This window comes from Fringilla coelebs (assembly GCF_963513975.1).
Source record: "Fringilla coelebs genome assembly, chromosome: 1".
Taxonomy (NCBI): Eukaryota; Metazoa; Chordata; class Aves; order Passeriformes; family Fringillidae; genus Fringilla; species Fringilla coelebs.
Genome location: NC_140028.1, coordinates 35,154,631 through 35,182,009, shown reverse-complemented (window position 1 = coordinate 35,182,009; position 27,379 = coordinate 35,154,631). Strand labels below are relative to the sequence as shown.

At 38.4% G+C, this 27,379-nt stretch overlaps 1 protein-coding gene across 1 annotated transcript in view; it reads left to right on the top strand.

The window, feature by feature from the left end:
• Nucleotides 1-27,379, top strand: part of PREX2 (phosphatidylinositol-3,4,5-trisphosphate dependent Rac exchange factor 2) — a gene marked incomplete at its 5' end in the record, with an annotated part of 167,792 nt that overhangs the window by 126,077 nt on the left and 14,336 nt on the right. Inside the window, 4 exons of the mRNA XM_084203160.1 lie at nucleotides 9,788-9,866; nucleotides 11,677-11,743; nucleotides 13,722-13,912; nucleotides 25,523-25,625. Of these exons, the coding sequence (XP_084059286.1) occupies nucleotides 9,788-9,866; nucleotides 11,677-11,743; nucleotides 13,722-13,912; nucleotides 25,523-25,625 (440 nt within the window). The remainder of the gene's footprint in view (nucleotides 1-9,787; nucleotides 9,867-11,676; nucleotides 11,744-13,721; nucleotides 13,913-25,522; nucleotides 25,626-27,379) is intronic.

Here is a 27,379-nt window from a genome sequence, read left to right as displayed (position 1 = left end):
CTCTATGCTCTAATGTTCCTTGACCTTGCTTACCTCCTGAGTTAGGTCCTCCATTCATGCTGTGGCTATAATGAGGTACATTCCTCTTTACAGTGTTGTGACTCACAGCTCTGATGAGTTGCTAAGCTTCAAGGCCTAGTTTTGTAAGAAGTTACCATGAAAAACTTATCATTAACAAAAATTACCATGAGTATCTCTGCCCAGTGAGAAGAACAAGAAAAGAATTTATGTTTTTTTCAGTTCTCTAATGTCTGACTAGAACATTCAGTAATTGATTTGTTTGCTTTCTGGTGAACTCTACCCATTTCTTAAGTGCAGCACAAACAGCTTCAGGAAATAACTGACAAAATGTGAAGAGGAAAAACAGAAAAGCAGATGCTTCATTCTTGTTCTGCTATTTGCTAGCCTGTGTAGGTGTTTGGCCAGGAGAATCTAATGAAGTAACTACAGCAGCAAAAGATATTAACATTTGGGTAATTGCTCTAAAGAAAAACAAAAAAAGGAAATTAAATATTCCCTGGAAACATACTCAAGTGCAATAATGCTTCACGTGGAAGAAATCCTCCATGCAGCACCTCTTAATCAGTAATAAAATAAGTCATCTAAGATATACCCATAAGCTGTTCTTTCTGCATAGAAAAGGAACGTGCTGCTTGCTTGTTCCATCACCATCTGATGACCATTTTATGATTTCTTCATCACTACAGCAGCCAAAAGCAAGTGGGAGCAACAGCTATGGAAAAAGTGTGGGAGAAGAGCATGGGGACTAGTGGGAAAGAAAGCAATGTTCGGCAGTGACGCTGGAACCAAGGCATCCATTGATGAGAACTCAGGAAACAATTTCAACTTCTTTTATTCCTGATGCATTGAGTTAATAATGCTCCAATAATATATTGTGAAATAAGAGACCCCTTGGTTGTGTATGGTCCCAGCTGCAAACAGAGATGTTGGCCTAGCTTGGTATGTACCCCGAGCAGGAGAGTAAATTAAAAAATGAGTAGCATCTTTGCTCAGCTACCTCTTAATTTCTTGTAGTAAAGTCTTGTTAAAAGTTTAGTACATAGAATATTTTTGGGTAATGGATCTCATACAGATGTGTGCTTTAAAAGGATTAATGTACAGATTATTTATTTCAATGAATGAAAAGATATATTAGGGAATTTTTAGTGGATTTCAGGAAAGATAGCCATTAAGTCAAGAAGCTGAACCTTTCCTTTTATTGCAGAGGTCATTCATAACTCTGGAACTCTGACCAGCTTTTCTACAGTATCAGAACTGATGCAATAAATCCAGGTGCAAAATTGTCCTCCTTGACACTGATTTGAGCATCATTAAAAAAAGCTTCTGTCTTTCATGGTTCTTGCTTTGGGGCTTTTTCAAATACTACCTCACCTGTGAAATTGTCATTGATATGATCATCATTTTTATGAGAATGCATGAAAGACAGTTGAAAATTGGTTATAGAATTTCATGCTTATGTGGAATGGAGGAAATGTCCCTCCATCTTCTGGAATGGAGTTAACCCTAGCTATTTGAATCTTATTAGTAAAATAAGGGAACTTTTGTTCCAAGACAAGCTCAAGTTGAGTTCTTCTACAATTCCTGAGGCAACATCTTCTATGCCAGCAGTATGTAGGAAGTGCTTTATTGAAATTAAAATTTTATTTCAAGAAAATCAACAAAGCAACCAAAACCTAGTTTATGAAATGTAGTCTGCTGAGAAATTTTCAGCATCGAACCCACAATGAATCACGCTGGATTTTTTTTTTTCAAATTGCATTTATATTTGTTTATACTATTTGTAGTTCACCGATTTTGTTTCTGTGACACTGATAAGGAAAATAAAGTTATGTTCAAATTCTGCTTGAGAACTGAGCTGGTGCTAGTAGTTGCCAGCAATGTAAATTGAACCTGATCAAATTGTTTGCTAATCAGGGGCATTCAGTACATCCAAGTGAAAGTAACTAGGTCAGCAGAGATTTTCAAGACCTTTATTACTATGTGTTTGATAGCTCAGCAGTTGTCTTCGAATTTAGCAGCAGACTGAAAAGAACCTGTGTATCTGACCACTATGGAGGTCAGTGTTAAGTGAGACCTTTCTGTATTCTCCTTCTTCCTTCCACTTGTCCCCATTTTCCTCCTTTAGTCCTCCATGACTTTCAAACAGGCTTTTTTCATCCTGAATCAATCCTTTTGCTGTTACAGATACCAGACATTATTTTGCTTCAACAGTGCAGGACACAATATTGTTCAAATCTATAACTACTACAAATGCTGGTAGGAATAACAAAATCTCACAAATGCACTATTTACTCAGGTGGCTTGGTTGATTTAAATATTGTCTTGCAAGTCTTGAGTCATGTAATTGTAAAAACATGAGGGTAAACGTAAAGCAGTAATGCTTCAAAATTACAATTTAAGCATTATTTGTTTAAAATACATTCTGTCCTTTGAATATGGTCTTCATAACTGGTAGAGGTCTATTTCCTGAAGCAGGGTGTAGTATGCTAGCTCTTACTGCATTGAATAGAAATAAATCTTATGGTCTGTGCTGTGATGGTCAGATTGGTTGTGGTGCAAGCCTCTTGGAAGCTGGGACAGACCCTGACAGACAGGCTAGCTGCATGGCCATAGCTCAGCCAATCTTTGGACTGAACAGTGACTTCCAAGTAAAACATTTAGTTGGTTATGAGATCAGTTTTTATCCTTAGAGAAATAGGGTTTGGGGTTAGCTTCCTGCAAAAAGTAAGCCATTTTTGAAAATGGACTTTCAGTGTTAGAATGAAAACTTCTGTAATGTTTGTCCAAGTTATCATAGGTTTGGACTTGCTGGCCCAGGATGGGAATTTGAGTGTGCATTAGGGAAAAAAACCTTGCTCTTTCAGTCTTCCCATCTCTGTATTTGACATTTTATCAGATTAATCTTTTTTTTTTTGCTGGTGGTGATGGTTTTTTTTAGGTTTTTTTGTAGTATGAATTCTCCTCCTGGGTAAAAGATGCCCCTCCTATGACATTCTATTAAAATGCAGTTTTCTACAAGTGCTTCTGGTTAGCTGCTTAATCAGGAAAGTCCAAGCACATCTATGCTAGAAGAGGTTTCTTCCTGGATACGTCTGTGCACATAGGGGATGTATCACAAAGGCAGAGAGGATGTTCAGGGCACAGGTCATTCAGCAGGGTGCAGGGCTGTGGCTGTACCAAGCCTGCTTCCAGCTTCTGTGTCTCTGCAGCGTGCTTCGCTTTCACTGCTGACTGCAAGAGCAAACCACGGTGGTCTGTAGGTGCTGAAAACTGCGCAGCAACAGACGGGCTTGGATTCCAAAACTGTCCGTGCAGATAATTTTTAGCTAATAAGAAATTAGAGAAATTAATGGCTTTTAGATAGATGAACAGTTTTAGCGCTTTTTCAGAAATGTATGCTCGCATTTAGATATCTAAACACCTTCAAAATCTGTTTTCTGATGTTATGGTGTCCAGGATTGGGAACATACAGAGGAAATGAGAAAAATAATAGATGAAGGTGAGGTCAGGAGAGTTCTGCTTTTCCATTAATTTTCTCTTATCCTCAGCATGGCACTTTCTTGTGACACCCCTGATTACATGATGACCCAGTTCTTTACTCCAAAGATAGGATCATGCTGAGGGAAAGACAGCTGAGGGCTGCTGCACATCCCCACCACTGGTGTGGGTGTTAATTACCACTGTATAGTAATTACCTCGCCTGTGCATCAATAGAGAAAGAAAGTCTGGAAAAAATGTTCCTTCCTTCCTGCCTACCATTCTGTGTGATTTGGAACTATTCTTTGAAGTCAGCTGTGTCCAGGCTTATTGGCAGCTACTTCTGTACTCAGTTGTACAGCCATAATGGAAGAAAAATTAGAGCAAGCAGTAAAGGGGAAAAAAAAAGTGGATTTTGTTTGAGTTTTCTTGGGTTTTTTGTTGGGTTTTTCTCCCTATGTTGCTGCTTTCTTGGATATCATTTTGGGAGGTAAATGCAAGTCTGTTATGCTAAGGAAGCAATTATAATCAGTGAATCTAACGATAAATGATTTAGCTAACTACCCTCATTACATGAACATCTGATTACACTGAATGTAATATTTTTCATTTTAAAGAGTTTCATTTACAATGTAACTTCAAACAATTTTTCTGTCTGAAGTCTCCTGTATTTATTTTATGTCATAAGTAATCAGCCACAGAGCAATGGCAAATTTAATTGAATTCTGTATTCAGGGATGTTACAATTCGGGAGGTTTTCATGTTGTTGGGGTTTCTTGTTTCTTTTGATTTTCAGAAAGATAAGAAAAGGAAAACATTTCTGCCCATAGAATATCTGCAAACATGGAACAAAATCTGAGGAATGTAACATCTTTTTTATTTATGCACACACATATACACGCACAACAGCCTCTCAAGCTGCAGGCTTCTTGGCAGGACAATGTTTTCTGTATCCTGTATAATTTAGTCAAAAATTAGCAGAAAATAGATGAGATGGCACTCATGGCTTGAGGCTGAACTAAAATTTTCTAATAGTTGCTTTGCTATAAATGAGTTACAATGTCATAAAGGATGTATCCACTTAAAGTTGGTTAATTACTATGAAAGAAAGAACTTGTTTGTCTCTGAAACAAAATGATGAAACTTCAAGGCAATACCTGCATTATCAAAAAGGCTGTATCGTGTATCAATTCCTGTAGTAAATACATTAAAATCCACCTCAAGGCTGACAGACTCTTGCCCCACTGTTAGCTGGGGAAAGCTTTTCCAAAGCAAATGCTCAAGTGGTCAAGAAGCTTATCTTGCTTGTCCTTGTGCTATTCTTGTCCTGTGGTGGGTCTTTTCTTTGTGTTTTTTCAGCTCAGTGTGTGACATGTTAATGATCAACTGTCATTTCTGTCATTGCCATCAAATTTAGAAGAGTGATGTGAGGAGACTTATGGGTGTCAGAGAGTAATTCTGTGATAACATTTTCTTTTTGTTACAGTGAGATATTTCTAAATCACATAGAAAAACTGCTTCCTGGTATACCTATTTGGTACACAGCTTTGTGTTCAAAACAGCAGTGGTAAAGCTGGACTGCAATACTACATAGACAAATTTATCATGTATTTCCTATGACTATAAACATTGGAAATCTAATGACTCTGAGATTTTTAAGATGTGGTTCCAAATGTCTAGAAATTTGTGACGTAACTCTCTCTAAATACAGAGTCTTTAACTGAAAGTTAAGCATTCACTCTGAAGGATATAACAAAGAAATAATAGCTAAGTTTGTCTCCTGATGAACTTAGTGAGAAGTACTTTAGAACAGAAATTGAGATTCATTGCATGTAAGTGAATCAAGACCAGAGAGAATAGAGAGATCCTGGGAAAAGTAAATGAAATTTGTCTAGCTGGTCTAAAAGATATTGCCAGATGGCTTGAATTTAGGTTTGGGATTTTTTTTTTCATTTTTCCATGCTGTGCTCATTCTGTGAATGTAAATGAATTGTTTCTTTAGACTTTGGGCAGAATAGGATCAGTATTTATTATCGGTAGTGTTCTGTAATTGATAGTTGTGAGTCTTGGTAGATTATATGTACTGACTCTGCTCGCTGAGGTGGACATCAGGTTCATCCTGCTTTCCTTCACTGTTGCAAGCACAGAGAATGTGTCTCTGCAGTGAGCAGAGGTTTCTTTCACTCTGGGTCACTGGTAGGAGTCCAGCCCAAGCCTACAGTAGTCGAAACCCCTGCCACGTGATGAGTGTTTGGCATGTTGTCTCTTTAACCAGTGTATTCCATGTCTGGAATATCCAGAGCTAAAAAGGAGACATCCATTGTGTGAAAGGGAAATGTGGAAGCAATTACTTAGCGTTATTTGGTTCAGTGTGGATTTGGCTGTTTTGACAGTGATGGGAGAAGCGGGAGGGCACCTGTAACTGGTCTGTGGTTGAAGAACTTCCCTTTCACATCACAAATAGGATGGTTTCAAGTGACTTTGCATGTAGGTAGAGATGCTGGAGACTAAATTATGCAAAACAGGTGAAAAGTAGGCAGTGTTACATAGAGCAAACTGGACCTTTTTTCCCTTTTTTTTTGGTCATCCATGACTTTCTGTCTTCACATTTCTATGCTTACATTTATGTAATCCCCTGCTCTTGTGTTTACAAAGGTTTAAGAGTAGGGCTGTGAAAGGCCTTCTTCAGTAGCAGGACTGTTGCTTTGCAAGCATCTTCTTCTGTTTCTACCCCAGATACTTGTGCCCATTCTAGTGCCAGTTGCCAACATACCTTACTCATAGGCTGAAGATAGTTTAAATTGGTGGGAGACCAGTAGTTTAGCCAGATGCTGCAGGAAAATGAGTTTAGCCAGATGCTTGCAAGAAAACGAGGAGCACTGTGGAGATTCCTCCCCTTAGTTTAAGAGTCTAGTTTCTTGGGAATTTGGTTTTCAAGAGCTGAGAGTTTGTGCCCCTGCTAAATTCCCAGTCTAGTCCACTAAAGCAGATGTTTGCCAAGGAAGTCCTTAAGTTTCATTTCTCGAAATTTTCTTAATACCCCTCCCCACTTGTAAGTATTTAAATGCATTATTAAACCTGATTAACTTTTTCTCTTCTCTTTGTATTTTTCTTGCCTCACCATACAGTCATATCCCCTTCACCAAAGCCTGCACTATTTCCCACAGTAGAGGAAAACAGTGGCTGTCCTGTTCCCAGCCAGGACAGGGTTAATTTCTGCAGCAGCCAGGAGGGACATGGCCAGGACCTGTAGATTATTCTAGACCACCTTACATCATTGCCAGGGGCAGGGGAAGGGAGTCTCTTCCAAGGAGAAGAGGTTCCTTCTGGTGGAGTAAATGTGGTGCTGGTCCTGAGCCAGAGGAAGCGTGGAGGGGCATGGCTGTGGTTGGAATGTGGGCTCCACAGAGCCCATTTTTGTGTGGGAATCACTCTCTCTTCTGTACCCTTTTGTCACTAATGTTGTTGCTCTTACTGTTTGTTTTCTTGCCCCACTGCTGTTTCTGGTAAATTGTTCTTAACCTCAACCTGTGATCTTTACGTTTTGTGTCTTCAATTCTCCTCTCCAGCCTGCAGGGGAACAGGGAGTGAATGGTGGTGCATGGCTTGGAGTGGTTTCAGAGGAAAGACTACATTGGAGAATGCAATTCCTAAACCATGACATCAGCAGGGACTGACAAAAGCTGATTTGCCACTTTGTGATGGGGATATGCCAGGAATCATAGAATTATTTAGGTTTGGGAAAGACCTTTAAGATTGAGTCTAACTGTTAACCCAGCACTGCCAAGTCCACCACTAAACCATTTCCTTGAGTGCCATATCTACACGTCTGTCTTTTGCATACCTCCAGGGATAGTGACTCAACCATGTCCCTGGGCAGTCTGTCCCAGCTTTTCCTAATAACCAATCTAATCCTCCCCTGGCACAAATTGAGGCTTTCTGTCACTTGCTGTGTGGGAGAAGAGGCCAACCCCACCTCATTACAAGAAGAACAGTAAGGTCTCCCCTGAGCATCCTTTTCATCAGGCTAAACAACCCCAGCTCCCTCAGTTGCTCCTTGTAAGACTTGTGCTCCAGGCTTTTTTCCTTCTTCCTTGCCCTTCTCTGGACACATTCCAGCCTCTCAGGGTCTTCCTCATAGTGAGGGCCCCAAAACTGAACACAGGATTGGAGGTGGTGCCTCACCAGTGCCGAGTACAAGGGTGCCAGGACTTCACCAAGAAGGAGGGCTTACTGAGTTGCTTACTCATGAAATACAAGTTACATGTGATTAGAGCCATATGGTACTAAAATTTTCCATTCTGCACTTCAGTTTTCACAATAGTTGTGAGAGGTCAAAATATTATTGTATATGCTCTTTGACAATTTAAAATCCTGGTACTGTCATGAAGCTTTTCAATTGCTAAAATTAAAACTTCCTCTAACTACTAGTGCTGGTGATGCTGTACATAGGATTGTATTGCTAACAGATGCTAGGAGACATGATTTAAAATTGCTGAGTCTTAGCATGGGTTGAGAAGGTAATTGTACTTGGTAATTCATCATTTATTGAGATTTACCATTTAGTGGGAAGAATACATGAAATAATTTGCTATAACAGAATGGACACATTTACTACAGAAAAAGTTGGAATTTTTACATATATATTTCATGTATATAAATGCATTTACAAATGTATATGTATTAATTTATATACACGCACATATATATGCAATAAGCATGTTATACACTCTCACCTGTGTAGTTGAAAACTGAATGGCAGAACATAGAATTGTTAGTAAAGAAATATAAAACTATGTGTGCACATTGATGCAGAAATACAGAGATACTGTTTATCTGTGTCATAAATCTGTGCTTTTTAATTTGAGCTGAAGAAAATAATTAAGGATTACCACACTTCCCTACTCCACACCTCTGTTCTGATATGTCCTTTCTCAGATTGCTGACTGTGCTTTTCTAGATGGTCTTGAATATCTTGGGACTGAGGGATAAAAAATCTAGTAGAATTGAGATCCTTTTCCATGCTTCTGTTGAGGACAGTAGGAACTAATTTATATGTTTGCCACACGGGTTGTGGAAATAAAATGCTACATTCTTCTGTGCTATAACATCAAAGCAAAACCGTTCAAGAGCAGAACCATCAACTTGGTGGTATTTAATGCCGTAACCCAGTTACCTACCCCTCTCCAATTATTTCTCTACTATCCTTCCATTTCAAAAAAAAGATTAGCAGTACCCAGGATAACCCTGTGGGCTTACTGGCATAAGAAATTGAGAGTAAGACTAAACACTTGGATTTGCTTGAATTATCTTTCTTTTCCAAGTTACTCAGGAATGTGTGTCTCTGCAGGTCTGAAACCTTCTTAGGGTTCTGTTTGCAAAATTTCAATTTTCAGGACTTTATACATGTCTGTGTCAGCTTTGGAGGGGACCCTGTAAAATGCTTCACTAAGAAAGCAGCAGTACTTCTGCATTTCCTTTGTACTCAGGTTGTGGGAAGACATCTTGGGAAAGCCTTTATCTTGTGAGAGATTTTACTTTTTGAACCCTAAGATGTTTGTTACCTTATCCTGGTGTCAGTTTTCCCTGAGATACTTATCCCTCTTATTTGACATTGCTGTGTGGGGGATATCTTACAAAAGTTGAACACAGCAATAATCCTCAGTAAATTTATTGTGTATTGGATTCCCTACCTTTTCTTTTTTTTTAAGGAAGGCTTTTCTGCTGGATCTTAGAGATATTGCAGGGCTTTAAAAGCTAAACTAACATCACATTTGGAGACAACTATGATTTCATTCTGGTTCATTTCAAGTGGATTAGAAAATATTGCCCAAATTGGGCACCATGCCAAGATTGCCATTAACTTTTCCCATAAAATATGATTAAGGACCTTAACAAGCATTTAGTAATTAAGCGAAGTGCTTTGGAAATTTATATGCTGTCCACAGGTTGTCATGTTCTGTAAAATACTGAAGACAGTTTTTATGAAAAGCAATAAAAATAAAGCACTTGAGAAACATCTGGGAGTGTTATCTGATGGGGAAGGAATAGTTTCACTTGTAACAGGATATTTTTGTATTTAAAATGAATGTTGTGTAAAGTTGATTATTTGTTTGGGTTTTTTTAGGTTAGTGAATAATTGCCTGAATTAATGGTGTTATTCCTATAGCCATATATTCCATTCCCGTGTCCATGTTGCTTCATTTTATACCCTGAGTTAATTATTTTCCATGTACTCCATTAATTAGTGTATTGTTCCATATTTGGTTTCTGGTTTCATTTAATGCAGATGAATTTGCTGGAATAACAGTCCGTAGAGATGGGATTGCTGAACAGTCTCTGAATGAAGCAGATTTTTCTATTGTATGGCAGGAAAAAGCAGTATAGGCTTTCAGTCTGATAATGTTCAGGGGAGAGCAGCATGAGGCTTTGTTTTGTAGCTTTGCTAACAAAGAAAAAAGGTTGGTCTGCTGCTGCTGAGGTAGCTTTTATGTGCTGTGGCCACTCAAAGTGATTTATGAGTAATTTTCTCTACAAACCTCTTTTCCTTTCAGTAGTGTCCAGCTTCCTTTGACACAGAGTGCATTGTGGATCATGCAATAGGCTTAATGGAATAGCAGAACTAGATTATCTTTGCTGTGCTTTCTGAGGGAATTAATGTGAACCTTAAATTTGGGAGAATTTGTTTTTCAAAACTACAAACAACAAGCAAATAAGAGATGGAGGGATTTTTTAAATCAACTACATTATTCGAAATTATTGAAGAGTAACAGGTGTTCAGATCTGCGGTCTGCACCCCTGCCCAGCAAGTGTGGAACAATGTGACTTCTCTCCTAGATATGAACTATTAAAATAAGAGGGGGAGCAATTTTTAGCCTTGTGTGCTGCATGAATCAGTGCTTTAATGACTGGGGGATCCAGCTGATCCTCTTGTTTGAGAGCTAGGATGCAAGAAGACAATTTTTTTCATTGGGGTTTTTGTTTTGTTTTTTTTTCATGCTATGGAGCAACTGAAATTTGGCTGCCAAACTCCTTAGTTCCAGCCTGGGTTGTGGCTCACTTGTGACCTTTAGTCAGGTCTGTGCCTTGAGCCCACACAGTGGAGGTAGATCACAGTGATGCTTTGAGGTTGTCACTGGAGAACCTCTCTTTTTTTTCCTATGGGTTCCACAGTTCAGTTGGGTTTCTCTTGTTCTGTTTCATTTAAACATTCCCCAGAGTTTCTGCATTAGTGGCTGCTGCCTGGTTCTCACTGGTAGGTAGGGAGGCCTACCAAATATTTCTGTTTTCGGCTCCACAGGAGATTTTAGGAGCTTTACTACTAGCAGAATGAGTTTTGTGATCAGAGAAACATGGAATGGTTTGGATTAGACAACCTTGAAAGATCATCTGGTCCAACTTCACTGCTGTGGCAGTGACAGACTTATTCAAGTGTTGCTGTAGAGGCAATAAAACCTGTGATCTTATCACAAAGATATTTGTGATATTTACCTATGAGATGCTTAATGATCACTCCTCTGTGGTGAGCAATTAATGTGCTTATAAGTTGGAAAGTTAAAACAAAAATTCCTCTAGGGTTCCTGAATTGAAGAAGATGTGTATAATGCATATTTGTCCCCTTAGGGTTTCTGCTTTTTTTGTTTCTTTTTATATTATGAACATGTCTGTTTCCTCTATCAGTACTGTGTTTCATGTTGGGGATTCTGCTTTTATGTTACTGCACTTATACGCAGCAAATATAAGCAAAGCTTGTAGAATGTGAAGCTCAGTTTTCCCAAAGTCACTCTTAAAATCTATACAGTTACCACACACCTTTTTTTTTCATGGGTAGCTTTGTTGAAAATCACTTTCACATCCCTTTTTTTTTTTCTGATAACTAGATGTTAAAATTTTCCACTGTGCTGCCAAAGGGCAGAGTGACAGTTTTTTGTCTCCAGAATAAAAAAAATTCTTTATTTTATTACTTTTTATTTAATTACTTTAAAAGAAGGAGTGATAGTGCCTGTTGATTACTGTATCACTCCTTTGATTATTGTATTACTCCTTGACCCTCTTTTTCCATGAGGTAAAAAAACCCTCCAACCTTAGGATGGTGTGTAAGAATGGTCCCTTGTAGAAATTTTGTTCAGGACTTGAAACAATTAGTTTTTGCGTTACTCTATCTGTTTGTTCTTTCAGGGCGTTCTACCTGGACAAGTCAAACTTGCCTCCAAATTCAACATCTAAAGCAGCTTATATTGATAAGGTAAATAAAAATGTTAAGTGCCTAATTAAACTCTGCATGTTACACACTGTGTTACTGAGACTTATTCCATCAAAAATTGAATTGTTTAAAGGTGGGGGGAAGGGGGGAAAGGAGGAGCTCTCTTGCAGCTTTTTGTCCCACCTGTGTTCTTTGGGGTAGGTGGTACCATGTGGTTCACATCAAAAGGTGTGGCAGAAGGGTATCTGGGTTTGAGAAGAGGAATCATTACCTTCCTATTTCACTGTGCTTTCAGAGCAATGCTGCTGCCCTAGGACCATGTGGGGTAGGATAGGGGAGGACAGGTGCAGGCAGAAATTCTTCTGAAAGCTGGAAGTGCTTTTCCAAATTAAATACTCCTTCAGCATCCTGCTCAGAAGACTTTCTTCTGAATCTTCTTATTTAGGCTTTCTTCAAATGCTTTCATCTGTCTTTAAACCTCTGTGGCTTGAGAGATCCCAGGGGCTATAAAAATTCATTTCATGCTCTCATCCCTTGTTGAAGAGTTAATTCCTGTATTGCACCACAGTAGGGGGAATAAAGAAATTCCTGGGGTCTTGCCTGTGAAAGTGATTGAGCTACTATGGCTCAAGAATAACAGTGCTCATCAGCTGAGCTCTATGTCAGACTAAAATTTTCTGTCAGTATCAGCCCTGGTTTTACCAGACTGGTGGTTCCTGTTTCTTGGATGCATGCAGGACTGCACACGGGGGACAAAGGACATTTGCCACTCCTTCCCTGGCGAGTCAGCAGCTTGCCTAGCAGTCACAGGTGCAGCAGGGATGTTTAGCTGTGAGGGAGGTGCTTGTTGCCCCTAAATCTGTTCCCTGTCTATTTCAGCAAAAATTCAAGGGCAAGAGCAAAGCATCTCATAATCCACATCTGACCAAGGGATGCTAGGTTAAGCTAATGCATTTATTTTGCAACTGGAGCAAGCCAAGAGTGAGTGCATGATCCAGTTTTGGCTGCACCTTTCACTTCATTGTCCATAGCTCTGCATTAGTAGATGACACCAGATAAAATCAATTTAGATTTAGATGCAAATTAATCCAGTAAAACCTAAACCAAGTTAAATCTGTTTGCACCCAGGTTAAAACATGCTATTTTTTATAGCTGATTTTCTTGACATCTATGCTTTTCAATGAAGTAACTATCATAGGACCAAGTGAGGCTGCTGTTTCTCTAACTAGTTAAAACCATCTTTAGGGAGTTAATCTTTCAATAGATTAATTCTTTGAGTAGCATGGGGATTTATTGCAATCTTTAGGTGTTTCTGGAATAAAGAGAAGGGGGAATTTGGAATTAGGTGGTCTGAAAATTTGTATTTTGAACAATCTCATTTGCACAAAGGACCATGAGATACTGGTTTTCATTGCTAGACCACTTTTGAATGCTTCTCTTCTGACACAAGCTTTGCACTTGAAAGCTGCCTTCTTTACTTCATTCATTCTTAGTACAGTAATGCTGGGATTATTTTAAGTCTTACTACAAAGTTAACTGGTTTTGCTTTGTAGTATGTAAAATCTGTAAAATTTTATTTTTTGATGTTAGGATTAGGAACTAGACATTTGACAAATAAAAGACAGTGTTGTCATAAATGTAAGTTGATTTTCTCAGCAAGTCAATTAACAAGTCTTGGTATCTTCTGTATATGTGTACAGTTGTAGGTTGCTTCTTTGTCTTCCCTTCTTTCCTAGCCCATTAATGGATACAGCACTCACAGGTAAATTGAGTCTGTTGAAATGAAAACCACTTCTATAGGCAGGAACTGGGAAGGAAACAATCAGTGATGGGAAGAACTGAAAAGCTTTAGGGAGTTGTCGTGTATCAGAAGACTCTGTGTTTGGTATTTATGTCATGGAGTTGGGCTTTCTCAGCCAGACCTGGTGTTCTACTGCGCCTCTGATGGCCTGCTCTGATAGAGTATTTCATGTGCTCGCAGGAGCAAATATTCAGACACCTCTCTGTTCCTCCCTGGCAGCTGATGAGGCCTCTCAATTGCCTGGACGAGCTGTACCGGCTCATCGGCTCCTTCATCCGCTCCAAGCGCACGGCCGCCTGCGCCTACACCGCCTGCAGCGCCTCGGGCGTGGGGCTGCTCTCCGTGTCCTCCGAGCTCTGCAGCCGCCTGGGAGCCTGCCACATCATCATGTGCAACAGTGGCGTTCACCGGTACGACAACTGGGTTTTTCCTCCTTTTTTGGCAGTCAGGCTCTTTTCACAGACGGATCTTACGCTAAATATCTAATATCTGATATGAAACAGCAAGTGCGCTTGAAAGATTTGTGGAAATTCTAGAATTGTGCTTGCAGTGATTGACAGAAATGGGCAGTACAATTTTTTTTTTGGTTTGGGCAGTTGTAATGAGATTCTTCCCCATTCAATTCAGTAAAAGGCAGAAATCTTAATTGCTAAAGTAGAAAGAGGAATGTTACCTGGATGAGCAGTAAGTGTGGTATTGAACTCTTAATACAGGCAAGAAATGCTGAAATTTTTATTTACTTTGTATGGTACGGGGAATAATAGTAGAACTTGAGTCCAGGAAAAAAGGTGATTGATTCAAGGAAATAAGACGCATTTCTGCAGGTGCACCTTATGATAACAAGAGGTTCAGCCTGAAGGATGGTTGATGTTTTTAATACAATGCCAAAAAATAGACTGACCTATGGTCAACTGAACTTTGTCGTCAACCCTAAGAGATTTTAATAGACAAATATATGTATGACAATAGTATCACCACAGAACTCTCTAGTACTTAATCGTATTTGTCACAAGCAGCAATATATTTATGTTCCACCTGCGCAGATTCAATTTTTTGAGACAGTGTACCAAAAAAGTAAAGATTAAAATTTGAGAGAGAGAAACACCCCAAAAAACAAAAGAATTAACATAACAAATAATCTGATACTAAAAATGTGCTCTTCTCATGAGAACTCCAAACTGTAGATCAGGGGAAGCAGTATGTTAGAAATGCTGTTTAGTTTCTGATCTATACAAGTCCTTATTTTAGCAGACTTGGTTACCAATACCTTGAGTTAGAATGAGCAATACTTTCTCCTGATTTTGATTAAAATCCTTTCTTCCTAAGAGCTTTGAGGAGGGAAGAAGAAAAAAGGCAATTGAAACATAAGCAATGCAGATTATCAGGCATGAAAAAAAGGAAAAGCTCCATATACAGCCAAAAAAATTAACTTGTATAAAGACAGTGTTTGCCATTTGAGAGTTGGCAACAGAGTATTTGTATTACTCTCTGTCAATGATACAAGTGTACATAACATACTGTATACTGTACTTAATTTTAGGGAATAGCAGGAAAAAGCTTTGTTATGTAACATTAGTCACTATATCAGGTGAAGATGCAAATGCTGTGGAGCACGGGCTGTCATGACACTGTTGTTTCAGAAGACCATGAGGCTGTACAGCTTTTCTCTTTGTCTTGCTTTCAGTTCCATGTCTTATGTGATCAGAAAAGGCGTTGGGCATAATTCTGATGGGTTTTTTTAAGCTGAAAAAAGACTGCCTCTGGGTTTGATCATCATTTCATGAATTTGTCAGTACATTTGTGCCAAAAATTCTGAAGTCAGATTTACCCAAATAAACTGTAGTGTGTGGGTCACAAATTATTCAGAATAATTTGGTGACTGAATAAGATCTGGTTTGCTTAAATCTGAACATGAGCTGTTCTAAGATGAAAATTAATTCATCATCAGATTTCTGCTCAAAACTAGGGGTGATTCAAAGGTAAAAACTCCTAAAATGTCTATAGAAGTCTATTTTTTAGCAACAAAAAGTTAGAAAACCAACATATTGGTTTTAAAGGCTGTATTATGAGCATGGGAACGGGATTTAAAAGTGTTGTGTGGGTTTCTGTCTAGATGTTAAAGGATTCATCATCATCTATTTACATAAAGTAAAGGTGCAAGATGCTTTTCTCTAAAGCATGACAAGCTCTACTTTACAGTGAGTCCATTTGAGTTTTGGTACAAGATACTGCTACTTCATATGTGCATTAATACTGCCTTTGTGGCTACCATCTGTTCAGAGAAAGAAACACCAACTCTTGGCATTATCAGGGATATTTCAAGATGGGCCCTCCAGGAAAAATGAATGGGCTACTTGAGAAATTGTATTCAGGGGTTTGTACCTGGAAGTTCAGAAGAAAACTCATGTACTTAGAGACAAGAAGGGATTATTTCACTCTTCTAAGGGAAAAAAATCGCTTTGAGTGGTTAAAGCTAAGGAAGTTTTTAATAACAATTTCCTGAAATTGCTGTTGCAGATGCAAACTGGATGGATGAAGAAGTTTTTCTTTAGCATTTGGAGTCATATAAAGTCACTTCATGTGCTGTTTTCTCTTTCTGGTCTCCCTTGGACACATCTCTACAGTCCAGTACTAAGTGGGCTTTGGTTTTTTGACATTCTGAAATTACCTTTGCCCAGATAGAAAGCTTGCTTTGTTTCCAGCTGGTTTTGGTTTGCTCAGTGAATTTTGTGCCCAGCATTTCTAGAGCTAAATTCTGCAGTGTTTTTGTGGACCTACTCTCCTTGCTGCTCAAGAGTGAAACAGTCTTGCAGCAGCACAAAATCCTGTGAGAAGGACACAAGAGGAAAGATGCTGCATGTGATCAAGTCCCATAGACAGAGGATTTTGCTTTATGCCTGCAATCTTGAAGGCTAAATTCTTCTGTTTGTTGGAGTAGTATTTAATCAGGGCAGATAATGTTGCAAAATAGTGCTCCTTAGCTTGTTAGCTGGTTCCTTGGAGTTCCAGCTACTGATTTTCAGTTAGAGGGGATATTTATCTCTAGTTGTACTCAGCAGTGTATCTGGCTTTCTGTGCTCTTAGAAAAGAAATACTGTGAAGTCCATGATCGTGATCAGTTGCAGAACTTCACGTTTTCTGGGCCCAGATCAATGACTCATGACTTTTTTAACACTAGGCCACGGATAATATGTGAGTTGAAAACTGGTATTATCTGCAGATGCTACTGCATGAACAGATGGGGGAAAGATGTGAATTTTTCTTGCAGATTAAATTTTGAAAATCTATTCATTTGTCAGTCTTGCCAGCTTAAAAATGAAGCTCAACTTGGAGCAAGGCTCCCCCATACTTTTTTTAAAAGCCCTCATTTTAACTCAGTTTCTATGATTGGTCTTTAAGGCGAGTGCATGTCTGAGAGTCTCTGGAAGAGTACAGGGTGCTCTACTCATCAGCATCTTTCTTTTGTTCATGGGGAGTGGGAGCTGAGCAAGACATTAATCTGTCAAAGTTTAAATACATTTAATAGAATTTAAAATATATACATGTATATATATATATAGATATATAGATAGATATATATATACACATGTGCACGCACCTTCCCTCCCTCAATTTATTCATCACTTACTGAACTGATTGGAGAGCCCTTCTTGTGTTCTGTGAATTTAGGTGTCATGGATTAACAAGGGGGCAGGGGGAGAGAGGTTTTGCCACTGCTCCTACTAACCAGAAGCGAGTCCCAGATAGCTTGTGAGGGAGGCACTGGGTGACAGTCCAATGCAGAAGGGGCCAAGAACTATGAAACAGCAGCTTTGTCTGCTTTGACAGTGATTGCTGATCTCTGGATCAGCAGTGTCTTGGTTTCTGACTTCTCTGTGATCCATATTAAATTGCTTTTTACGCTGCGCTGGGCTAAAACAGCTTGACAGAGTTCATACTTTGATCCCTCTATGCAAGATAATGCTGGGGATTTTGAATTGCTGGTGATTGCTTTTCTTTGATTTTTATTACGACAATATGTTTACCAATTTACATTAAAGCCTGCAATCCTATATCTATTTCAGACAGCAGTTCTTTCCAAATACATTTCGAGCACCGGAAAACCAAGGATGGGGAAAATAAGTCCCTTTAACCTTCACTGTCCTAAGTGATGTGAGTGCCACAAACCTCCCCTTGGATTATCATAAGCGAACATGCCTTGTTGATCAACAAGAGGAACTGAGCTCTGAATTAGTTTGAGAAATCAATAGTTTGCATTTTTATTTTACCTTTTTTATCTTTCATAATTATATTTCTGCCTGCCAGCCAGCTGTCACCCTGTAAACAACATTCTGCTTTCTTTGCTTGTGTTCATTCTGTTTGAAGTTGCTATCAGTCTGTAGAAATGCAGGTGATGAAAGGCACTTTTAAATTTTATTGAATCATGATTCTAGCTCCTGCTTGAGGGAGAAGAGCAAGACTGCACTGCACAGACATGTCCTTGCCTCTTTCTGTGCCAAAATGAAATTAGGTGCAGCAGCTGCAGAAGTCTGTTCAGGGACCATAGGCCTTGCAGGCTCAAAGGAATAATTTAAAGCATCCAAATGAAACAAATCCCAAGTTTATTTAAATTTTTGCATTTCCTGGAGGATCAAGGGAAAAATCTTCTATAATCTTGATGAAACCCAGAAAAATCACAGTCTTATTTTCTTTTCTGAATTTTAATTTCCCCTGCAGAAATTCTCTCCTTAGTGTTACCATCCTTCAAGCAGTGGGGTTCTGGCTGGCAGACACTTGGCTGAAGAATGAGGCAGGTTTTGCCAAGTGTTGATTATGCTGTCTCCTGTAGCTGGCAGTGGTCCTGCAATCCAGCCAAACCCACTTCATCTTCCACATTGCAAAGCAGAGTAGCACCATAAGCTGTCCATCATGGCCAGCTGCCTTTCTGTGAATCAGATTAAACAAGGTGAAAAATAGGTACCCTGAATTTGTATTTTTGACATTCTTAGCACAAGAATTCTTCCTTTTAGATTCAGAAATTTTCCTTAAGAATTTAGTTCTGAGCTCAATGAGTCCATACTACAAAAAAAAATACTTGGAGTTTTGCAGCTGTTTTTAGGCTGTAAACTCCCCAGTAAGAAAGCTTTCAGGGATTGATGGGACTACTTTCAGGAGACAGGTTAGCACAGACTGAAAAACTAATCCATACCCTTCTCCAGCCATCTGGTCTCATCTGGGCTTTTAGTCCTGCTACCTTCCCATTTAGTCAAGATTTTCTTTTATTTTTTAAATGGTAGTTTTGTCTGTCTACAATTAGTATATTTTTATGATGCCATACCCACTGAGGCATAAACAAACTTCCCTTTGTGTAAAATAATTATTTGGGATTATAGAGTATTATTTAGGATAGTAGAACAGGATAATTTAGGGCTTAGGATAATAGGGTATTACATTTTGTGCTGGTTACTACCTAAAACCAACTAAATAATTTTGAAATATGTGAGAATTTGTCTTAAAATAAAATAGGCAAGACATTTGGCACAAATAGTACTATGCTGTTCCTAAGGCAGTAATTGTTTTATTTTGCTCTATATTTATCTTTCATAGGCAATCTGGTACATTTTTGCTTTTTCACCTCTAGTGTATCTAATACATACACTGGATGGACTTTAGTCTTACTGTTCTCTTGCATGTTTTAAATTCTGAGACACTAATTTGTTTAAAATGCTATTTGAAAATGCAGACAAGTGCATTAAATGCAGTGAGGCAGAAGAGATGGGTCTATGTTGTTACTAGTACAGATTTGAAGGTGTGCTTTTTTTCTATTTGGTCTTCTTTTAACATTATGGATGTTTAGTAGCAGGGTTGACACACAATGCTATTACTGTGCTCTGTAGAATCATCCTTTCATGCTTCAGTTCCTGCACAATTGCCTTATCTGCAGGACTTTGAAACTGGTGTTTTTCATGCAAAATCTTCTATTCTACAATAAAAATAAAGTAAGACCTCTGAAACAATCTGAAATTAAAAACGTAACCAGATCTGCTTTAATTTTTGGCATAAAGAGAGGTAAGTGAATAGCTTGTATTATTACAAGACAAGAAGTAAATTACAAATTTTTACCAGATTTACTTGCCTCCTTACAGAGGAAGAAACCTTTAATGGAAAGACTTTCTGCACAGAATAAGAGATAATGGCCAAAGCTGGGGTTTCAGATGCCTTTAGATTGTGTTTGTTTATTTTTGCAAGTACGATGGAAAATTAGTAAATAAAAGGCATGGAATGGCTTAAAGTTTTGAAAATGCTGTTCTCTCATCAAGCAAAGAATATTTAGTAGTGAAATTGCTTCCTTGCAACATTTCCAGCTGACTAGAGGTGCTAAGATCTTACAGGAAAAATGATTGTGAAAAGATGCTCCCTGCAGTTTTTCAACACTGACGGATGATGTGAAGTGAAAAGAAGTGCCTTTTTTTTCCTAATTTTTCTTTGAAAGTCTCTCTGTTTTAAAGAGGCAGGATACTTACATTTATTTATGAAAATAGACTGGATGACAATAATCTTTAAATCTACAATATCTGTAAAGAAAAAAAATTAACATTACTTCCTTAGTGTTTCATACTTAATTATTAAAAATTACTAATATTGAACCAAATAACCCTGATAAAAATATGTTTTTAACCTACAAAAAAATTCAGTCACCAAGGGTAGATTTGGTATACGACTAATAGATACTTACCTCCCAAGAATGATTCTCTGGCTTGCTAAGTTCATGCCATCTACTTCAGTAAGTCAGAAATCTATTGCTAGTTTGTGTCTGAACATATCTGATAGAGCTTGGTTTGATTATCCTGTCATAGGATGGCAGAGGAATGCCTGAAAAGGGAGTTGGGATATCTTTATTCTGAGGTTTGCACAACTGTGTAACCACAGTGGTGCCTTTTGTGAATGAAACCCCTGCATGCTGATGCTTAATGGGTGAAAGGCAAAAAATCCCTTTAACAGGGGCTGCACGCGGCCAGTCTGTGTGGCGATGGTGTGTGTTCCACAGAGAGTTACTTTTTGAAGTGTTTGTTTTGATTCAGAGTGGAATTAATACACTTCATGTGCATAATAATGGCTTTCTAGATGTTAGACTGGCCTTCAGTGGATGGGTTCCATCCAACGCTGATTTTAGAGTGACCTTTCCACACTGGCAACATCTTGGCTTCACAAAGATTGATAAAGGGACTGAAACTAATTCCTGAACTCCAGCAGAGTTTACTGTAATTGTGAAATACAGTATTGTAGTTTAGTGTATGATTTTCATGCTCATTTTCTCTCTAATACTTCATGTTTGGCCAAATTTACCTCTGTTGAAAAGCAAGGCTATTCTGCAGAGTTTCAGTATATGGGCACAGAGAATGCAAACTTCAGTTTTACTTGCATGGAGACACATTTCCACAATGAGAACATCTTGGAGCTTGTGGAAGAGTCTTGAATTAGGCCTGCCTATACTTTGTACACCCATTTTTTATAGTCCTGAACAACATTTGTCTTCCTTTTTAGTTTTATGTTGTCTATTTTGTTCTTCAGATCGTTCATCAGAATCAATGCATATTACCTAGTCATCACTATTAATTCTAGACAAATGCCCCCAAAAATGTTTACCCCAAATTGATTTACTTTAACACTAAGTTTTTAATTACTTTATGCATTGATTTAAATAATATTCCTTCTGTACATATTAATTTAAATGACAGCAGAAAAAGAAGGATTACTTGTAGTGTAGTTGATGTAAAAATGGTCAAACGTAGGAATGATTAGCTTATGATGTACAGGAAGAAAACTAAATAAAATAATAATAATGGCATTAAATTACATGTTGAGTAGAAGCTTTAGTTTTTAATTAGACTAAGCATACATACACCCTTTTCATATTTTTTTCCAGTTCACATAGAACATAATTCATTTTGACATCTCTTACTGTGGTAACTACTAAACCAATTTGTTTCACCTCATCTTTTCTACTCAGGGCATTTTTCTAAGGGATGTTTTGGTGCATTTTTGGATGCAGAATGGCTAAAAGCCTAATTGAAAGCTGGGAATGAACTGGATGATTTAGATCCTTTTTACTCTGGTAACCTAAATATGCACTTTGCTGCATGGCACCTCTGTAGGTAGTGAACACAAACTCAAAATTATTTTTCCTTTCAGGTGATATTAGACAAACTGTTGTGAAACAATCATTTTCTCGGAAAATTTCAGTCTGTATTTTTATTTTACAACTCCATTTTTCAGGATTGATGTGCATCTGTCCTGCCAATTTGCAGCCCTTTAGTGAAAATCACGTTGGTGATAGAAAATCATTTAGCCTTACTTTTTCAGGCAAGTTCAGAATGGTTTGATCCAGAAGTTGTTTTAAAGTTTGTATTTAATCTTCACATCAATACTGTCATGACTGATGGGAGACTGGGGATAGCAGGCAGGAGCTGGGAGCAGCTGCAGCCCCTTCTGTTTCTTGGAAACCAAATGGATGAAATGAGGAATTCTCAGCTCTGTTGTCCTGGGAAATCCAAATGTCTCTGCCTTGCTGTTGTAATCTGTCAAGGCAGGGAATTTATCATTCTAACTGACATAAATTCTGAGATGATGAATTTGGGTCTTTTGTTTTTCTCACATTAAAAAAAAAAGGGTGAGAGGAAAAGAGAGGGAGTCAGAACATATTTTGATCTGTTTTCACTGTTAAATCTATGGATTTGGGCTTTATGCTTTCCATAACAGAATGTTATGAGGGTTTTTCCCCAAATATTTTCCTTGTTTGGCTTGTCTGGGCTGATTGCATCCAAGTGACCAGATACTTTCAGAGGTCAGAAGTGCTTCCAGATTGCTTTGTAAACTTTAATACCATCTGTTTATCAGCTCTTGAAATGCAGGAGAAAAGTGGATTATTACTTACTGCACATATTTGCTGACAATCCTTGATATTGAACTCTGTTCAGACACCAGAAGAACTTTACAAGATGGAGAATAACCAGATTTGATATTATTTAATAAAATTGTAGCGGTTACATTGGTTTAAATTTGCATTTGCTTAATCTCTCCATGCTTGGCAGCCCTATTGCTGAGGTACTTCAGTTAAGACTTTTTCATGTTACCATCTGATGTTTTGTGTGTGCATTTTTTCTTTCACAGTAGGTGTCTAGGGGAGTTTGATTTGTGTAAAGGGATATATACTAATTAAAAAAAACTATTTGAAGAGCTGGGAGAAAGCACCATTATGTAGATAAATGAGTCACTTCAGCATAGTCTCATGGAAGGTTAATATGATCAGTTTTGTTAGAAGATGCCATCTCACTGATCTGGTGTTCAGCAAAAATCACACTATTTGAGTGCTGCTGGTCTTTTTATTTCGAAAGTAGTAACCTTATTTCTTAATCACAGGGCAAAAGCCATAATCTATAGTTTATATTTAACTCTGCCATTCATCAGACCTTTTATGTGCCGGAGGAGAAACACAAAATCTGGTGATATTAAATTGCACCTCTAATGAAACAGTATATTCAAATGCAATCATGTCTCTGATGCTATTTTAACAATTTTTAACTACTGTTAATGAATGAGAAGTTCTTTTAAAAGAGAAATGTGGATGTATCTAACCAGGATTACTCTAGGATTTCACGTCAAACGTAAAATGCTCTATTGAAGAAGTGTGATAATAATTAACATCATCAATGCTGTCATCGTGAGTGTCTTTGCTACTAATTTCATAGGCCATGTTAAAAATACTATCCTTAGAATTGCTATTCTTACTTGCTGTGAAGAGAGATCTTAAATTTTAGCATATGTGTTTCAGAACTGTACTGTAGTCGTTGCCTATCTCCATAAGAGCCTCTAAAAGAAATCTTTATTATGCTGTTTTGTGCTGCCTGTGCTTTTCTCACTCTGGTTATGTCTTTATCTATGCACTTGGCAGCATGAGTTCTGAATCATGGTTGGAATTGCTCAGATGTAGAGGCCTCATAATGTCCATCATCATCAGCCATTTCATCAGGTTTGGTTGGGGAGCAGCCTGGCAGCCTGTACTCAATCACTAAAGTGCACTTAATTCTTCAATATGACCTTCATTTAGAAGGTTCATCTGTTAGTTTTGATTCACGCATGCGGAATATAATTTTTTGATACTTGCAGTCTTAAGGGTTCCAGAAAGATGGGATTTCTGGGAAACTTGGCTCAGGAACTACTTGCTTGAGAGCTGTACTTTGAGCCCATTAATACATATTATACCTACTGAGAAACTTCTTGCCCTTTCTGTTTGGCTTAGATTGTATCTGTCAAACTACATTTCAAATACTTTCGCTTATTTCCACTGTCAGTAGAACAAAGCCTCCTTTGCAATCTGGTCTTGAAGGTTGGATGTTTAAATTTTGGCGCTGGCAAATATTATGAACATGTATTTTGTGCAATATTTCACTTTTCAAAGACAAGATGAAAACAGTGTTTAGAATTTCTAATCTAACATTGAGCTATTTTACACCTTAATCAAACACAGAACAGAAAAGATCAATAGATTCTTGTCTCAAGTTAACTGAGGCCAGTGTATACAAGAAACTGGGGAATGAAAATTATCTCATTACTAAGGAAAATCACTTAGCTTATAAATTTTTTATGAAAGACCATTAATAAAGCTACAGATCAAATTTAGTATCCTCTATGCTCACTTCTGTGAAACTTCTTGTAGTCCAGAAATTAGCTTAAGCAGTTTTTAAAATGTGTCATTTTGGGTTTGGGTTTTTTTTTCAGTAAGAAAATAAGTACAGACACATTTTTCCTCCTACAGATCTTCTGCTCAGCAAGATAAGTGTTTGATTGAAACATATTGTCTGTTCTGTGTGCATATTATAAACTATGCAGAACACTTTGGTCAGGATTTTGCCAAAAAGGGTGCTCAAAATTATATATTAATAATGTGTCTTAGTTTTATTATTTGAACTTGAAAATTACAACTTTTGTCAGGTTCTGCTGAGGCAGAATAATTTTGTGTACAACCCATCTTTCTGGTTCAAGAGATTTGATTATTGCAGTACTTTGGTTGTGAAGAGAAAAATCATTGAGCAATTTACTGGTGCACAGTACAGCCACTCTCACCTCTTGGGTTATAGCAGCCCTCAAACAAGTTCTTTCTAAAAGCACCTGTTTCTACTCAGGTGTTTTGTCTCTATCCATGAGTTTTCTACAGCTGTGGTCTTGGTTGCATGAGAAACCAACCATTTTTTCTTGTCCTCATAACAATGAAAATGAGATGGCATCTTCAAAATGACTTTCCCTACTACTTCTTGCCTGGTGTGCTGGCAGATTGTCTGTCCTACTGCTCTGAAACTTTTCTGATTGCTCTGATACAACAGTGACAGCCTTTCTCTTAGATGAGGAACCACAATCAGTTTTTGTCCTCAAGTGTTTTTTTTGAAAAAGATTGGCAAACAGCACAGGCCAGTTCATTTGAAGGAATGTAGTTTTCATCTATTTTCTTTTTTGAAAGGGGTAGATGTCTCTTAATTTTGCACTGCACTGATGTGCCAAGACAATAATCAAGCTAAATTAATTGTAAGAGGTTGGGATCCTGGTACAAAGCCTTGGTCTGCTTTAAGAGTGGAGGGGGAGGTAGAACATGCAGAAACCACCTGAAAAGGGATTTATTCAATTGCAAAAAAAATTTTTTTTGGGTTGTTAGTCTCCAAGTTGTGCACTTGCCAAGCCATAGTTTTTAGTGTGTGTTTTAGTTGTTTTTGTGGTTTTGGGGGAGTTGGGTTTTGTTTGTTTGGGTTTTTTTCCTTAAGAACAAAACAAAACAAATATATTTGATTGTAAGTTGGCAAGAACACTTGTTGCACTCAAAATCTTAGAAAGGTTGTACTGTTCAGGCTAATGCCTGCATGGGCGAGGGAGGTATAGGAGGCACGTTTACTATGTAATCTTTTCATATATAATTTTTTTTAAAGAGGGTAGATTTAAAAGCAGTTATTTTGGGGAGATATCAGATGGCTGACCTGTTTGCCCCATTGCAGCTGCACTCTGAGTGTCACCCTGGAGCAGGCGATCACGCTGGCCCGGAGCCATGGGCTGCCCCCTCGCTACATCATGCAGGCAACGGACGTCATGCGCAAACAGGTGAGGTGCTGGCTGGGGGGAGTGCAGGCACACTGCTTGTGGGGACTGGGAGTCCTGGTTTAGGGCAAATCTGGGACAAAACCTCCAAAAGGCGCCCCCCCCCCCCCCCCCCAACCAGTTTGGGAAGGATTCCTCAGAGAAAAGTGGAAAGAACCTGTTTGTTTAACAGGAATGGCAGTCCCAGCACACAAAATGAAGAATACCAGATGACAACACTCTGTTAACAAAAAAGATGACAAATTCAGAAAGTCTCTCTTGGGGATGGTCGCTCTGTTATCAGTCCCTCCGGCGCTGGGGGCAGCTGCTGCAGCCACAAGGTGCAAACTCTCGGTGTTTGCCAGGTCCCAATCCAGAGCAGGTTCTAGTAGTTCCAAAAAAGGGAAGGGAAAAACAGTATAGGGAAAAAAATCAGACTGCTTAGCGAAACTAACTTAGGAACAGAGCAAAAAGCAGGAGCAGGAGCAAAGCGAAAAGCCAAGCAAAAAGCAGAAGCAGCACTTTGTATTGCCCTGTCTCTGTGTCCCACCAGCTGTGGGGGAGCAGGCTGATAAGAAACCACAACAGAACTTTCACTCTTCAGAGCCAGTCTTGAAGGCACAGAACGTAATATCCAGCGTAAACAGAACAGACGAATGGGGATACAAGCATCATAACATCACCCTGGGAGAGTGGGCTGCAGCTGTGGAAAGCAGGTGAACAGCATTGAAAGCACTGAGCCGTGGAGTGCCCAGCTGCACTGAGCAATCACCAAAGGGAACAGAGGGCACACAGGTGCCATCATGAACAATCAGGGGTATGAAAGGTTGGGCTAAAGAAAAAGAAGGGCAGATGCTTGCAGCCTTCTGATGTGATGTCATGTTATTCTGTATGGGCAGATGCCTGAAGCCTTCTGATGAGGTATGGTGTTACTCTGTATGGGTTGAAGCTTCCTGACATTGTACGATGATATTCTATGTATTGTGGCTATCTCAACTGCGATGTATGCTGTGACAGGGGTGACCTGTGTGCTTCCAAACACGTGTAGCTATCAAACAGGAATGACTCGACCAAGCATTTTTTAGCCTCTGTCCTAATGTTGTGCAGTGTCTCTCTGAGTCCTCTTCGTTTGGGTGCTTTGTTGTTTGTGTTTTTGCCTATTTTTGTTTTTTTTTTAAAAATTTTCTTCCCTTATTGTTGAAGGTGTTTTTTTATTTTTTAATACAGGAATAGGCCATCTTTAACCAGATGCTTTCTTTCTTTTATGATTTTACTAAGTGATTTTTGTATAGTAACTGCCTTGGTGTCACCTTACATCAGAAGAGTCTGTTGAGTAAGACAATTTTTATCTTAATATATATGATTGATAAAAACAACTTAAGATTATTAACTATTGCCAGTAAAAAGTCACTTATGCTGAATTAAGGGAAAGTATAGAAGGGAAGGAGAAAAAGAAATCCCATTGTTTTTGAACTTCCAGGCAAGATTCCTGAGGACAATATCCTTATTACAAAACAATGCTTTTCACTCTTTGGTCATCATATGGTATTAGTATTTAGAGGCTCTTGTGGATAAATAATCACCTCAACATGAACTCTTGGTGTGAAGGTATGCCAAAAAAACTGGATTAAAAAGTAATATCAACTGAAAATGGAGGATGCACTCTACTGTATTAGCACAACATTTTCTAAAGTATCTTGATATCAGAAAATACTTTCAAAAGGATGTATCTTGGAAGGGATTCAAGGGAGGAACATGAATGGTCCAGAGATTGTTAG